The sequence below is a fragment of the Hetaerina americana genome, unplaced genomic scaffold (genome assembly GCF_022747635.1).
Source record: "Hetaerina americana unplaced genomic scaffold, ioHetAmer1.1.p SCAF_13, whole genome shotgun sequence".
In the NCBI taxonomy this organism is placed as follows: domain Eukaryota; kingdom Metazoa; phylum Arthropoda; class Insecta; order Odonata; family Calopterygidae; genus Hetaerina; species Hetaerina americana.
Window position 1 is genome coordinate 8637715 of NW_027286403.1, and position 17119 is coordinate 8654833.

The 17119-nt window shown below is 35.6% G+C and overlaps 1 protein-coding gene across 2 annotated transcripts; it reads right to left on the reverse strand.

Moving 5' to 3' along the window:
- Window positions 1-137: 137 nt before the first annotated feature.
- Window positions 138-15237, reverse strand: mmy (UDP-N-acetylglucosamine pyrophosphorylase mmy). 2 transcript variants are annotated; one of them, XM_071583336.1, is made up of 11 exons: window positions 15158-15237; window positions 13493-13633; window positions 12133-12293; window positions 7402-7606; window positions 4919-5094; window positions 4665-4837; window positions 3777-3970; window positions 3548-3688; window positions 3067-3246; window positions 1428-1487; window positions 138-1075 (listed from the first exon to the last, which is right to left on the reverse strand). In XM_071583336.1, the coding sequence occupies exons 2-11, from the start codon at window positions 13606-13608 to the stop codon at window positions 895-897; spliced, it is 1587 nt and encodes a 528-aa protein (XP_071439437.1). In that variant the 5' UTR covers window positions 13609-13633; window positions 15158-15237; the 3' UTR covers window positions 138-894. The 2 variants fall into 2 exon arrangements, with proteins under 2 accessions (XP_071439437.1, XP_071439438.1); XM_071583337.1 differs by lacking the exon at window positions 15158-15237 and adding an exon at window positions 14000-14169.
- Between the last annotated feature and the right edge of the window lie 1882 nt (window positions 15238-17119).

Consider the following 17119-nt stretch of genomic DNA (forward strand, 5'->3'; position numbering starts at 1 on the left):
ATTCCATACAGTGATTACTTAGAAGCCCATATGCATACCATCTTAAACTACAATAGGAAACTTATTGCTGCTGTATGTATATTTAAAGAACACAGGTAATGTGGAGAAGGTAAATGGAAAAACATGGCCTGCAACACTTTAATGAATTGACAATACATTTCATGCATTGGGAAACACTCATTGTACATGTCAAAAAGATAAATACCTACATGATTTTAAAATCAAGTGAGTTTTGAATGAATTTAACATAAAAAAGCAATATAAGAAATATACAACGGTAATTTTTATAAAAATCTTATTAAAATATATATACAATCACCAGTTTTACATTCTATCAAGTAAAATGCTTAAAAAAATTGAGCTTTCTGAATATTGGAATAAAAAAATATTTCCAGGCCCATGCTCGGATCTATTCACTGCACCTTTCATCCCAACCTGTCCAGATATTTCATTATACCTTTGGATCCATATTTCTGGAAATGAACAAGCTCCATGTCAATTTGACTTGACATGAAGGTCCAAATTCTTAGAGAGGCCTGATTTACAATGGACCTGATTCAGGCCAAACCCTGTTCATCACAGTTCCTATACCACTTGCCGTGTTTTTAGGTATAGGTATATTTTTTTAATATTGAATTTTTCTTTACAAATGTATTTTATCCTTGAATTCTCATACTAAGCCATTGCAGCATCTTAAAAAATGCTTGCTATGCTTTATTTTTGCACATTAAAGCCCATTTCAGGCACTTTATTAAATATTCTGAAGTTCTTTCATATTATTTATATTTATGGTGGGAGAGAATTGCAATATTTTTAAATCACAGAAATTCAGTCCATCAATTCATTAATAAAAACCTCCATTGCATTAAAATAGAGGGGTGGAAATGTAGCTGGTCAGTGTTCCCCTTTGTCACATGTGTTTTTGTTGAAGCTCTTCTCTAGGGGGTGTCGCAGGCACAATGGAGGTTGGAATTTCTTTCGGCAAACAATATCTTCAAGTCCTTCACCAGCATAAGATACGAGTGGGGAGATTTCACAAATCATGGGTCCTTTCCACTTAAGATTGGAATTTTTACTAAAAAACAAAATATAAAATTCGATGAGTTAGTAGTTGTTTCCACAATGTGAACAGTTTTAATAGCGATGGTTTTTATGACAATGGCAATAAGTGAGAAATTCAAAATCTCTTCAAAGAAAATACTCCATTCCTTCCCAAATCTGATTGTCATTTCCACTTAATGTTTTATATTTTTGAACATGATTCTAATTGATAATTTTCAATGAGCTATATTTTTACTTACATGCTAATATTTAAATTGCATGAAGTATTTCACTGATAGGTTAAGCTTAGTAAACAGAATTACTATGCCACACACAGATACCGCTGTCACAGACTGGAAATGCTTAGCATAATTTTTCATACTCACATTTCATTATTGTTTGTCTCTTGAATAGTTCCATTTCCATTGTGGATTGGTGACGGCTCACTAAAAATATAAATAACAAAAAGATGAGGACAAAATATGCGATATAGAGTAAAGATTGCATGTGGTTTGATGCTACAGCTATAGAAAAGTATGAAAAAATTTCACCATATAGGTTTGGTCATGTTTAGAAAGGGAATGAGAGTTGAATAACCAAAGAGATATAAGAGAGAAAAGTAAATACTTGGAGAGGAAGGGATAGACTGAGAAGGCATGCGTGATTATATCTCAGGACACTCCAAAGACAAGAAATATTAAAATTTTCAAGAAGTTCTCTCGGGTTTCCCACCAGGTCAGGTTGCAGTACACTGACGTTTCGAAGGCTGACTCTGCCATCGTCTTCAGGGTGAAGTGATGTTACAGTCACTTCACCCTGAAGATGATGGCAGAGTCAGCCTTCGAAACATTGGTGTACTGCAACCTGACCCGGTGGGAAACCCGAGAGAACTTCTTGAATACCATACGCTGGGAAAACCTGAGATCCTTCAATATTAAAATTCTTAGGAATGTAAGAGCATAAATAATGCCATGCATGAATATGAAAGATTTAATAGAAGTAAGAATGTATAGGACACTGTAGAAGAAATCAGTAAGTGACAATAAGCTTTCTTTTGCAGACTAATGCAGGCCTCTCATAATGGTTTCTGACACAAAAGTGAATGGTGTAAATTGTATGCATGTAGGTTAAAGAGAAGAAATAATTGTATTTGTATTACAAACGCTTAATTAATGGTTCCTCAGTAACCCTCATATCCTTATAAGCCTTCAAGTCCCAACAGGTATCCAAGTGGATGAATAAACCAAATTTACTCATGCCCTAGATGGCACTCATACCCGGGGCAGATTCTGGGTTGACTTTTGGGGAGGTAGGGCAGCATCCTGAATAAAATGGTGTGTGGAGGAGTAGAGAAGAGGCAAGTGAGAAAGAACTGCCCTACCTGCTGGTAAAAAGCTACAAGTTCAAGTCAAAACCTGCCCCTACTTATATCAATGATTTGGGTTATTATGTAAGCAGCTCATTACCTAACTGCCATTCATTTCCATGGCAGCTATTAAAGGAAACCAGCTTAGTTACCCACAAAGGCAATGGAGTTAGGTTTGTAATATGAATTCTCTACTTAGATGTATCCCTGTGTTTTGCAAATTGTACTTAAAATACAGGTAGCAGAAATAGAAAAGATTAGCAATAAAGCATTGGCCCAATTAAAAATCTGATTGCAGCAAGATATTTATGGAAGATAGAATGCTTGTTCAAGGTCATGGTTCTAGTGTACTTCGGCATTAGTTAGATTAGATAGAATTCTTTTTGGAGTTCCCAATCCATACATATTTATTCCCTGCGTTCAAAATTATTTTGGCATAATAACCATTTATCCATTTTAGGTCAGGTGAGGACCTGTCATTAGGAAGTGTTTCCAAGTTCAAATAAAATGTCTAGAGTATCATAATGCCAATTGAGTTTCTAGCTAGGGAACTAATCTTATCCCATCCTTTTCATTGACGATTTTTCATCCAGTTCCCTGAAAATAGTTAACTTCAAACCTCATACCATTAAAAAGTGATACATAATTTACATAATTACCTTAAGATGATTGGCATATGTTTATCATGGACCAACTCTCCACCAGCTGCAACTAAATATCGATGATGGAGTGAGTAGAGGTCATGCCTTGCTGTAGTCGGTGTATCTTTCTCTGCACCATCTGCATTTTTCAGGGGACTAAATTCATCCTCTCTGGGTACTTCCCACACAACAAAATCACTGCAGATTCAAAGAAATTAGCTTTAAATGAATCCATATTTGTTATACATGTGTATGCAAAGGGTAAAAAAATGTTCTTTATAAGTGGAAACCAAAAAAAATTGAAACATTTATAGTTCTAAATTTATGAATAAGATTTGAGATGGTTCAAAATTACTAAATAAGATCTTGCCCTATTTATGCTATTTGTTTCTTAGAAATGGGTGCTACCTACCTTCCTACAATTTTTACAATACTACCTTTCTAAAGAATTTCCCATAGTCAATATATTAAAAAATTAAAGGAAACATATAAGACTCACTTAGAAAATTGGAAAACATCAAACACAAACTTCTCCATTTTAATGCCATTTGGTTTTTCTGGTTTGATAATATCTCCATTACTATCAACATAAGGAATCTTCTTCCGTGCTACATGATGTTTCAAGGAAAATTCTTGTTCACTGTAATGAAATAAAAGAGATCCCAACGTGACATAAATTGTTTATCAGACTTCTGCATAGATGTGTCAGCTAATGTTATACCACATACTTGACAATATTTTGTAGGAATTCGGTTGTGAAAAAGTGGTTGCAAATATTCCCTGCACTAAATGTCAGCCTGGAATCAGGATTCCTTTTCTGGGCTGTTTTAAGTGTTATCTCACTGTATTCAACCACTTGGTATTTTCCATCAACTTTGCAAACAACACCAACAGCCTCAGTTGGAAATGATTTTTCTACAACCTACATATATGAAAACAGAATATTTACATATTATTATTGGTTGATATTCCTTTGATTTAAAAATGTTTATACATTAATTTGAAAGAATATAATCAAAAGGGGATGAAATCTTTGCCTAGCTTTCACCTCTGAATGATTGTGTTCAAATATTTTATTATTATTAATAATAATTTTAAATATGTCAGAGTTTCTGCGTATTAAAATTCAGAGGGTAGGGTCAAAATTTTTGATCAAATGAAGATAAAGTGCATCCGTGGAGAACTCCACATTTTTTATTTAAGATGTAACCAAGATTTTACATTCAATTATTTGCTGAAGACAAAAATATGAGTCTGATATCTTTTAAAGGTCTGATGCACTTATTTATATCCTCTGTTTTATGCCCCTTTTCCTGATATTTTTCTTTGCAGTTTCATCATACTTTGAGTTGTGAAGAAGTGTGTCAAAAACAGATTATAGCATGAGAAATGTAAGTAGATAGTGGGTATCATCTCATTTTAGCAATAAAATTGTTAATACAAACACCCCTTTCTACAGAGTTTTGACTAGAAAGTGTGTAAGATTAATCTAATTCCATTCACTTCAAGAAAATAAAAAATCCATGTAAAAGTTAATACCACAAGAAAAAATTATATTTTATCCTTTGATGCTAGTATTAATATAAGCAAGATCAAGTATAGGCTTAGAAGCTTACCTTAGCACCACAATCAGCCCCTTTGCTAATACAATAGCCAATAAATACTGGATCAGCCAGTTTAACTAAAATATTATCCACACAGTAAACATGAAGATATTTTACATTCCTTCTCTGCAAATTTTCTAGAATGTTCTTCTCATTCAAAGCACGATATAGGCCTCCATTGCCATCTGAAAGAGTCATCATTGTCATTTTCATTGATTTATGACTAAATTTATTCCAGGTATTCTTTAATTTAGAAAAATTCTTACCTGGAGCTTTAGCCACCTTATTCTTGTTTTCTAAAATAATTTTTCCATCAAATGTAAAGCAGGGAAGCATTCCTTGTTCAAATACAATAAGATTCTCCTTTTTCAAGCCAAAGTAATTATGTCTTGCGAAAAAATCCAGAGTAGGCTCCTTGGTATGCTCACTTGTCATTATGTACCTAAAGTGTTAGAAGAAATTATTTACCTCTTGCAGTTACAAAAGGAACATAGATTAATGTTAACTAGTTCCAAAACATGAATAAGCTTCCATCTAAGTAGTGATAAATGGAATTTTTCATTAAAATTCTTCATATATAAAATATTTTTGAAACTTTACTAAAGCAATCAAAAACTTCAGATGGCCCTGAGACTTGACGGGAGAAGAGGAGGGTGTATAGCTGGTCTTGAATAATTTGGAAAGGAATATGGAAGACAGCAGGTGGTGGAGACAAAGGGTAACGTATGACTGGATGCAAAGAGATTAGGCCTTGTGCACATGGAAGAAAATTTCACTGGGAGAGTTTGCATTTCCATAATTTCCCCCTAATACCTCATGTTCTCCATTAAACAGTGAGATTAAAGAGACACTGAAATCATCCTTAAGATATGACCCCTAAAAATTATTGTTGATGATTTGCTGTTGTGGGTGATATAAAGGACACAGGGAGTCAGACTTCAGAGGTTGTGGGAGTTAGTTTCCCTTGCATAAGTCTCTGCTAGGAGTACTTTAAAGTCATAGTTCAACATTAAATATTTCAATAAAATACAAATTTTAACTAATGTCCTAACTTTTTAAATGTATTCTGTGCTTTTTTGGAAAAAAATTTATGATTTAGCATTCCTTGACCAAAATTTTTAAACGAAATGCTTTAAGCTGTTTATTATATCGCCTTTTCAACAGGGTTTAGAGCGCAATACTGGCACAAATGAGTGTAAGACGTTATTTTTGACAAATTTATTTATACAGGCCATTACCTGAAGACTTTGTGTTGGCTGTGTTAAATAAGTTTAATCTTATGCCAGTTGAGCAATTATTATTTCTAGATTTATTTAGCGCCTTACTAGGTACTCATGCCATATTTAAGAAAAAAATTATTTGTGTAATCTAATGATTAAACTTGGGGGATTAGTTAGGATTTTAGCATCATGGATTGACAAAGGTTCTGATTGCATTCACAGCTAAGTGAATTTGTCTGCAATTTTCTTTTCTGTTTTTTCTCCCAAAGGATGTTTTCATTATTGAAACACATAAAGTTTGAACCCTTATAATGCAGTGAGACAGTATTCAACAATGCACAGAAATCAGAAGTACTGGCATGATTCTGTTTTATTTTTAGCTGAGGTACCATGCCTTCAAATGTGATGACAAATCAGGATCCATTCTTTAGAGGACATTTTATTAGCTCAAGAGCTTAATTAGTTTTATCTTATTATATGGTATAAGAGCTGTTATTATTCATGTTAGTTTTTCATTTCTCTGATTCCAAGGTTCTTGCATTATGCAGAATATTCAAATGGAATGTAGATGACATAAATGGAAGCTAACACTTCTGCTGAAATCAATTAAAAACACATTCTTTTAATTGGTCCAAAATATATACCACCATAAATTTGAAATGAGAGGGAGAAATATGATGCCGTTTCACCAAATAGTTGGTGAAGTGTCATTGCACGATGCCTATACAATCTTTAGAAAGTCAGAAAATCACACTCTCAATGAATCAAAATATAGGTAAAGTCTATCAGACCTTATGCATAATCCTCAGCTTAATTAGCACAGATTTGTCATCAATTTCAAAGTCCATCAGCATGAAAGTTGGAGTATGCATATAATTCAACAATATAGCATTGACCATTAGATAGAGAAATGCAGCCAATTTCCCCAATGTAGGCTATTCTCTATTAGTACTCTTCATACCCAAGGCATAGCAAATTTAGAAAATTTTCCAATGTAGTGATTTCCTTATTTTTCTTGCATGATTTTGTCTCCTAACATTTTGATTTGTTGCTACTCTTGCAGTGTCTATTTGTACCTTATGAACAAAATTGATATATATATATATATATATATATATATATATATATATATATATATATATATATATATATATATTACAGTAATTTGAACTATGAGTAAAATATATTTTTTTCCAAAAACATAAATGTGAATGCTTTGTCTCTGAGATCAACCTGGAATGATAATAATGATCTATTATAAAATTGCCACAAATATTCCAGTGAAATTGAATATTTGTCAGCTTTGTATATTATTGGGCTGAATTTCTCCAAAAAGAAAAAAAAAACGAAATAAAAAAATTCAGAATGAATTGGTAATGGTTTATATAACCTTCATCAAAGATTGCATGGTGAGATAAAAATTATGCTTAAGCTCCAGATTCTAAAGGCTGATTTCAAAGGCATCTCTCTTAGGAGTTTGCTATTGACTAAGCTCATGGCATATTGGATATTAGTGAAGCATTACTTACCAAGGGATACTTCCATGCACCCCAGTGTGATCAAATGCTAGTTCCTCAAGCTTCCTTATCCGTTCTGCTTGTAACTGATATAGGGTCTTGTGTGAAGGTAATCCCACATCATACATTCCTTTGGGATAAGGTACACCAAGACGAGTCCCTTGTCCTCCAGCTAGTAGCAGAACACCTACTTTGCCTTCAGCTATTTGCCTTAATCCTGAAAGAAATAAAGTGTTTTGTAGGGATTTCACAATTCACATTTTTATGCAAAACTCATTTATGAGTAGTAAAGGGTTGATATGAAATTGTTCATTAGGTTAGAACATTAAAAAAAAATTTTTACTGGCATGACTTGATTGTGATTATTTAATGGAAATGACATGCCGGGCTTTAAAATTTAAATCTCAAAAATTGAAAAAAATACACTGGATATGTTATTTTTTTTAGGAGGAACAGAGAGACAGCTGAAGAATGTAATTCTTCATTAATGAACTGGAAAATGTAATAAGGAATCACTGATTGATGGATGAAATCCTAAAAGAACATTCATAATCAATTTAATGTGATCCTTCACTTTCAAGAAGCATATTTCTAGGTTTTTCATGAGAATTGCTTTCTATTTCGAAGGGTGGCACCAAAACTAGGTTATCATAATATGCATTTAACCTTGTTAATATTTTCAATTACTTCAATAGATCACAATGCCAAAATAAGAAAAAATTGAAGGTTCTATACTTGAGGGGGGAAAATGACTAAGTTCTGAAAGCCGTGATCGCATTGAATTTCTTTATACTCTTTTGAATTAATGAAATAGTTTATATTGTTCCATATTTTGCCTTTTTGTCATTTCTTGATGGTGAATGTTGGTACTAGCATTGAAATTAATAATTTTATCTTCAAATGATGAAGTATTTTGTAACCTCATCCACCATAAGAAATGCACCAAATTTCGTTGCTGTGTGCGAGGAAGCATTTATATTAAAGGTTTATTTTCCTAGATTAAATATTGCATTCCTGTTTTGGATGAAGAATAAAATTTTTCATAGGTATCTTATTCTTTGAAAAGTCATATTATGTAGAGGCTATCAAAAGTAGTGTAGCATGCTGTCATAGAGTTATATTGAAATTATACACATATTAGAATGAACATAAATTTTCATGAATGTACACAAAAAATCACTGAGGTTTAATGCATAGTTTTCAGATTAAATACACTATTAAATTTGTAGTTGTCATAAAATAGCCTAAAATGAGACAAGTGAGCCAGAAAATCAAGCTAGAGTCCAAAAAATATATGAAGTACAATCACAAGAATGTTCACAAAATTTACGACATGTAAATAACACATATTAAGCTGGTATGGTATATTCAATCATTGTATATTTATGGTTATTCACTGATTGAGTTGGGTTTTGGACTGACTCATTGATTCACCACAGCTGTGTCTCACCTGACAAAACTCAACATCATATCTTATCCTACCGAAAACTATTCTTCTTCTCAGCAAACTTTTAGGGTCCCTCCATTCCATTCAACATACCTATTCTTTTCCTTCCTCTACCTAACCTTGAACTTGCTTTTCAAAATTCCAACAATTCTTTGTCTATATTCAATATCCATCTACTCTAGTTTATACCCTCTACTTTAATGTTTTACATAGCCTTCCTCTTTTCCATGAACCTTATTACCTTTGTGTTGCTTATACTAATTGCTATCCATTGACTATCATAAAAATTTTATAATGTGCTCAGCATTTATTATAATTTTTGGCTGACTGGTTTAATTAAGATAGATTATTCACAAATTTGATTTTATGAATTAACAACTGACTGATATTCCTAACTCCATCTCAATTAGAGCCTCTTTCACCTTTTCCTCTGTATGTTTAGCATGTGAACGCATTAGTGATACTGCACATCCCTGTCCAACCCCATGAAAATCCTAAATTTCCATCTACTACCTACATCTGTTGTTCTGGATAAGTAACTAATCCAACCAGTTTACTCACATCATTTGCAAAATGTTCATTGATTGAGCTCAATTAACCTTATCAAACACAAAAGCAAATAAATACATCCTGGTTCCATTCTTTATTTCTTTCTCCATATGACTGAAATGTTGTTAAGCAAGTACAAACAAGTACTTCTCCCCTTTTTGAAACCTTCAGGTTTGCCTTACTCATTATCATAAGATATAAGCGTTTCTAGTCACATCTTTCTTGTGTCATTACACTTGAGGTGGAATGATACAAGATTGAAAACTGTTGTAACTTTCCCAGGAGCAGTGTAACTAGGAGGCGCAAGACTCCAATTTGGAGATGAATGAGTTTTGTAAGGCTCCAAGCTATGGAAAACCCATACTCTATAAAACATGCATTACTTATAATATATGTCCACTAAGCGTTTGAAGTAATAAACACTTAGTATGTAATAGTCAGGCCATCTGTATGACAATGCAGAATGAATGACCAGCTTTATTTTGCAAATAATCTAGCAGGAAACTAATACTCAGATTTTGAAATGACTATATTGATTAGGATTTTTGGGGGCCTCATTACTTTAGGAAGTGACTAACTATTTTTGAAGAGGACCTCTGACAGCCTAGCTAAATTGCTGTTTAAAGGGGTTTTCTAATGTATTGATTACAGTTTCAACACATAAATACTTTCATTCCTCGTGCCTTTAGCCCAACCATATTTAGTGAAATTTTTAGAATAAATGTTTTCTAATTCTGTTAAACCTCCATAAAGATGCAAGACATCTATGCAAAATCTGCTTGAAATGTGATAGCATATTAATGAAACATAATATTTTGATTAACCATATTCTTTTTAAATTATCATAAAAAAGTTTCATCACATAAAACTATGATTAGTTTTATTAATATCCTCAATTAGAATATTCATGTCAATGTATTAGATTCAAAAGGGTATACAGATTTGGCTGAAAATGTAGTAGGCATTATTGTAATTTAAAATAAATTCCCAATTCCTTGTAAATTGCAGGCCAAGAAGTAATTATCTGCAGTATCTTTGCATTAATTATAATTTACCTAACTCATAATTACAGCACTAAGAATAAGCATACTCCAGTTTAGAGAGGGGTTTATATAGAATGGACATTCGTGATGTCTCAGTGGCTTTTTATTTATTCATCAACAATAGTCCATTGTTTTAATAACTTTCAATGACCTGGGAATATCATACCATGCTTTATGTTATAATTAGGTACTACCTATCTATGGAGGGAGCTAAGGGGACATGAATGAATCGGCTACACTAAATCACTTCCTTCAATAATCAATATTAATGCTGAAAATGCCTTTTGGATGGAGTGTATTCAATCTCTGTGGCTTTCACAATGTGAGAAATACACTAGTCATGTGATGCTTTATTCATGCAGACATGTGCTATGTAATGCTTTGTCTAGTTCAAAACTTTTAAATGCATGATACTCGAATCTACTCATGGGTATAAAAAATATAAGGTTTCAAAACAGGAGATTCATGTGTCATATTTCTGACTTAAAGGCATAGGATATTGGACAAACAGGGGGAGGGTCCCTCATTTCAAAGTTTATCTATCATTATCTGTTTCTCCGAGTACCTAATCATACAGCAAAATTTAAAAACAGGTTAATTTTCATTTAACCAGTTAACTGTGTCTTTCAAAATTTGATTTTGTTTTTCATCATTAGAGCCAAGTTTCTTAAAAAAATAAAAAAATGTGCTTATCATTCAAACTTGAATCAAATTTTCATAGTGCCATAAATCTAGCATCATATAAAATGTTGGTAGCCTTAATGTACATAATTTTATATAAGCTGTGAGGAGGTAAACAAACATAAATTGAGGTATCTGGTCCGGTAGTGTTCATATTTCCAAGCATTAAATTGGATATGAATTCCTGTCCTCAATCATTTCATTTTCCATGACCCTGTGCCACCAACACCCTATCATTTCAATGGATGAAATTACTGATTTTCTCAACTCAAGGAAGCTAATGTATGCAGCTATAAATAGCCTGATCATCTCTACCCCTTTTCCATTTCATAGGAAGGCTAATCAGTCATAATTAAATCTTATGTATGATAACATTTTTTGTACCGTTATTTAATAAAAATAAATCTTGCAATTTATTTTGTTCATGATGGTATAAAAGATATTTATAAAAATGCAGGTAGGATCCATGTTGATAACCAAGGAAAGAGAAATTTATGCTGCAATTAATTATGGCACCTGTTGAATTACTTACGAGGACTATGCTACAAAGTTTAATAGGTATCAGGGTGAACACAGTATATCTTGATTCAGGTTCTCAACTACCTGACTATGGTCAGGCAAGCAAACTTTATCTTACATTTCATAATATATATATAGAAATACTGTGATATCAATCCTGGGAAAATATAATGGTAGCACATAATAGTCACAAGGGCGACTTATTGGAAAGCATGCCAATTTTTAGGATTACTTGAATAAAATATGATTAGTGAGAATGATTGACAAAAATAATGGAGCATGTCAGTTATGTTAGTTTTATTACCAATATTTTGTGGACACCGAAGGTTAAATATTTATGGGAAGGAAATCACAAAATGCTGCCAAGTGCCCTATTCCAAAGTAGTTGACTTAAGTGACTAATCTGGAAATGCCTACCTAACCAATATTCAAGCTAAATTTAGAAGGGAATAAATGATGAATATATTTGAACGCATAGCAAGTTAAAAATACTAGTATACTAACCTTCATTTTGATAAATTTTCAATTTTTCCTTGGATGTTTGCGCAGCAGATCCATAAATTTCAGAGGGTACAGGCTGTAGTCTGTCATCTAATTTCTCTTGGTCTTCATTTAAGGAATCAGTTGTTCTCTTGAAAAAGGTGGTTACATCTCTCATGTTAATTCTGTTGAAAAATAAAAAGGTTGATTCACCTTTTGACATTAAGTATAGGGGTTAAAATTACAAAAAAAAGAGGGGCAGGTACCTGTGATGTTGAAATTTTGCATTGAAAGAGCTTGGATTTTTAGCAAAGAGTATACTTTGACAGATATTTAGCTAAAGAAAGTTAAACAGAGAATATCAAAGAATTCAACCATCTATCTCATTAACAGAGCTTAGATTGAATGTGGGACGAAAAAGTTCATTAATATTCTAGGTTAACTAAATCCTGTCCATATACTTATTCAATGTATTTTGCTGGAATTAGTCTCAATGTGCAGTTGATTCAAATGATAAAAGTTGGGTGCAGCCATTTTACTCATTCTGAGAATTATAGGCCCACACTTTTTCCACAGGACAAGCTAAGTCATTTTTAAGATTGTTATTAAACTGATAAAACAACTGTATATGTTGAGGCAAAGGAAGTCAGAAACAATTAGTAATATAATGCATGAAAAGCAAATTCATTTAAAATTAATGAATTGCTATTAGTAAATTATTTATAACTGTATTCCTTTGCGTTAGGGGTACCACTGTAGTAAATGCCCATATTGCTTCAGTAATGAGGCTTCAGCTGGCATCACCCTTTGAAAGGAATTAGTGAAATATGCCTCAGTTCACTGGAAAATTGTTCACTTCCTCTACACGGAGATCCTAATGTACAGAAGCTTGATACCAGTGTTAGGCAATGCACTATTATTAAAAAATAAAAAAGGTGACTGTAGTATGCATCTATTTGAATCCATAAAGTACAGCTTTCCAAGTGTTCTCAATAGAGCACCAAATCAGAATACCATTTCTAGAGTTTAAACTTAGTCCCTCTCTGCGGGTCTTTTCTGGCAAGTACATTTACCACTGAGTCTTCCTATACACATATACCTTCCTAGGCAGACACATGATCAACTTTTTTAAAGGTTTAAGAGTAAAAAGAATAATGGCTTTATAAAATCTGCAAGCAGAATTAGTATTTTGGCATTCAATTCCTTGTTTTTGAGCAAGGTAAAACAAAAATGTAATGCCATAAAATATTTATGAGTTCACTAGTTAAAAAGGACTTAGGATTACTTAGTGATGGGAATGCAATGAGGGTTAACATTTTGAAGTCTTGAAAGAATCACTTAACACATAAGAAAAATGTGAAAAAATGGTTGATCAATTACTCACTCTGTGATGTCCTTGTACAGCTCTCTCTTGTCATGATCATCCAGAGTCTCCCAAAAGGCGAGGAGGTGTTCTTGGCCATATTGTGCAAGGCTCTGCTTTAGCATAGAAATATCCATCCTCCTTCTTTAAGGCACTCTTTATCTGTAATGTTGTTAAAACAGAAAAAATTAATTGATTCTTTAAGTTTCATTAGACAGCTTTATGAAACTTAAAAATATCAACAACACTTTCATCCCTATTATATTAAAATAACTGCAGCAAATTTTGATAATGTATGTGCATCTAATGGTTTTAGTTCAGCAACGAAACATGGTTTCGGTACCCATGAATGGTAAACAGCATTTTGAAATTGAATAAATGTAACTAAATGCCGAGTGCACACCTAGGCTGTTTGCATTATCCACCATAAAACAACTTCAGCCTCAGGTGAGGTTGGTTAGAATCTTGACTATAACACATCACTAACCATAAATAGCTCCTCCTACCATGTAAAATACATTTGATTACCCAAACATATGCCTCCATCGAAATTCTGGGAAACATTTCGCAATCGCGAGAAATTACTCCATTTTTAACTCGTCACAGGCTCCTAGCGGTGGGCAATGTCATAGGCGAGGTAGCACAGCAATATCTCATTTTTCCTACTGGTATTAATGCCAAACAACACTCTCAATGGCTGAAATTCATTTAAATATCGCATTTAGGTTCCTTCGAGAGGCTTGCGCCAGTAAGCAGTCATGTGCAGTAGGACTATAATTCCACCCTCGTCGTTCCTCGGGTCTTCAACCTTTAACGCAAGATACTTCTTGCGCCAACACCCAAAAAACTTTGTTTTCATTCCTCATATATCCATCGTTTCGTCAGCAACAATTGGTCTTGAAGATCCCAATGTGGGGATAACTTGGTAAAAACACGTCCAGAGAATTATCTCGGAAACACAGGCAAGCGCAAGGTAGATAAAACGGAGTGAAGGTGTGTGTATGTGTATGAATCACATGAAAAACACACTGATATTGAACCAGAAAAAATTAGGGTGATCGAAACTGAGTGACGCGTTTATTGACACGAATTATCCATCAGCTGTTGCCTAAGGTTTTTCACAACATTAAGTATCCCGAGCGCGTAGAGGCACGAATCACGGAAAGGCTGCACCGGACGTTCACGTAGCAACTCCGTCGAACGGTCACTCTTCGTGGAAAGTGACAAGTCCTCCCCTCCGCGCCTTCCGTGACAACAGAAACGGAGTGAAACGGACAGAAACGGACTGAAGACGCGGTAGAGAAAATAAACATCGATCCCGCAGGTCGAATCTGTAGGGGATATGGAAGGGACGCTCGCTGAGGAAGCGATCTGCTACCACCACGACCTTCATGACCCCGTTTGTCCGGGCGCCCGGACCACCGTGCCGGGGGAAAGCGCCACGGTCCTCCGCGGCATGTGAACCGTTCGGTGGCGGCGGCGGGGGTCGAGGTACTTTCACGACGGAAGAAGAACCAGCGAGGCGGCAGCGCTCGGACCGCCGGCCGCGCGCTCCGGCGATGGCGGGAGGTAGCCACGGGAGTCGCCGGGAATGTACGGCAGCCGCCCTCCTATCTACCACCCCGCCCGCCTCTCCCCCCGCCTCTCACACCTAGCACCGTCCCCGAACGAGCACCGTGCACTCACCTGCGGAAGGTGTACACCGGCCGATGTGAGCCTCACGAATGACCCACTTGGTGAGCGCTTTCCCGAGATGTAGCCCTCGGAGGAGAGCCGAGGGACTTGTATTCTCACTCTCGGCCCCGGGCCTCCCACCCGCCCCGCCCACCCCCCTACCTTCCCCGCCACCGCCGCGCCACGGCCACGGGGAAAGTGCGGAGGGAAGCGGGCGGCACGCCCCCCTCCGTGCCCCGGAAGAATTCTCCGACCCCTCCCCCATCGAAGCCCCCTCCGCCCGCCCGCTCTCCCACACTTCCCCGGCCACGCGCCCCCCTTGCGCCCCCGCCCCACCTAGCGCCGTGCCTTCAGCCTCCGCACCAAGGAATGCGGTGCGATACCATACTAGCCGCCGCCGCCGGTGCCACTGGACACGCATCAGAATTCACCCATGTCTCCGCACTCTCCGCGTGGGAGAAAACCTTTGCTTTTTTTGGTCACCAAGCTGCATTTCCGTCGTGCGCCAAACGGATTTCGTCCGTTCATTCTTTTCGGACTGGGAAGTTTCAGAAATATTCTTCCAGGAGATCTGCACGCATGAATTTAAGGGTCTCCAGCTTTTGCTTGAGAGGGGGAGTGTCTCCGGCGGCGGATTTGGCAATTCGCTTGTTTCATTGAATTAACCACCGAGAAAATGTGTAGCACATGTAGTTCTGGTATAACCAATTTAAAAAGTTGCTAGAAAGAGATACTTGTCTTCACGAAGCGGTGAAGATACAGTTTGAAGGTTTTGAAATACTCCAATTGAGAAAACGCGACGCATTTATTGATTTACATCATCTGCTCAGATGGTTTTAGGAAATAAAACCTCTATCCAGACAAACCCAAAGGGTGCGTGGATGAGGATCTTGTCAGAAAAATGCCAGATTTTGATAGATATGCTCCAAAGCATATAGCATTGGTTGGAGCAATATACATGTATATTGCTTCAAAGGCGCTTCAAAAGTAATGCTTTTATTTTTTTTAAAGTAATTTACATGTATATTGCTCCAACCAATGCTATATGCTTTGGAGCATATCTATCAAAATCTGGCATTTTTCTATACATGTACCTGTATACATGTATATTGCTCCAACCAATGCTATATGCTTTGGAGCATATCTATCAAAATCTGGCATTTTTCTGACAAGATCCTCATCCAAATAAAATACTGACAGATTTCTGTTCATTTGTACTCAGAGCATGTATGTATTAACCCGTAAACAGGCGCTGAGGGTTCCAAAGGAAGGGGGGGTCTTGTAAGATCGAAACTTCTTGTGAAAGGTATAGCAATCCCTCATGGTGCCAATGGGAAAATTGTAACTTCTGGGTCTATTGCCATAGACTAATAGTTATCATGATTTAAAATCCCCAAAATGGTCAAATCTAATTATTAATGAATGTACGAATCCAGTTCAAATATTGAAATGTTATTACAAATCAGATGAGGGCAAGTTATCTATTATGTGAAGAAAACAGGTCCCTAGGGTAATTTTATGAAAATAAATCAATTTGAAGAAATTAAAGTAAAAAATTGAAATGTGGTACTAACTCATGAAGCATTGAACGCATTAGAGAAAAAAATATTTCAGCTTTTCTTAACTCCTTTATAGGTTTTCAGATATATACAGGATGCGCTTCAAAAGTAATGCTTTTATTTTTTTTAAAGTAATTTATTCAACAGATTTGCACACACACTTAAAATTCTTCAAAGTACTGTCCTTGGGCCGCTACACATTTTTTCCAGCGACTCTGCCATGACCGGTGCGGGCCCTGGAAGGGACCTCTCGCAAGGTCTGCGTCACGGCTGATTGGATCTCTTCTATGGATGAAAAGCGGGTTCCTTTCAGGGCTGCCTTAATCCGAGAGAACAAAAACAAATCTGCGACGTCAGGACTATGGGGCAGCGTTGGTATCTGGTGTTTGGCCAGGAACTCGCGAACTCGTAGCGC

Bases quoted from the DNA above. Each gene is read 5' to 3' on its own strand.
- mmy (XM_071583336.1), bottom strand. From the start codon at position 13,608: ATGGATATTTCTATGCTAAAGCAGAGCCTTGCACAATATGGCCAAGAA. The intron at 3,971-4,664 runs GTAAGCTTCTAA...TCATATATGTAG, and splicing joins GGGCTGATTGTGGTGCTAAG to GTTGTAGAAAAATCATTTCC. The intron at 3,689-3,776 runs GTATGTGGTATA...ATTTCATTACAG, and splicing joins TTCCTACAAAATATTGTCAA to TGAACAAGAATTTTCCTTGA.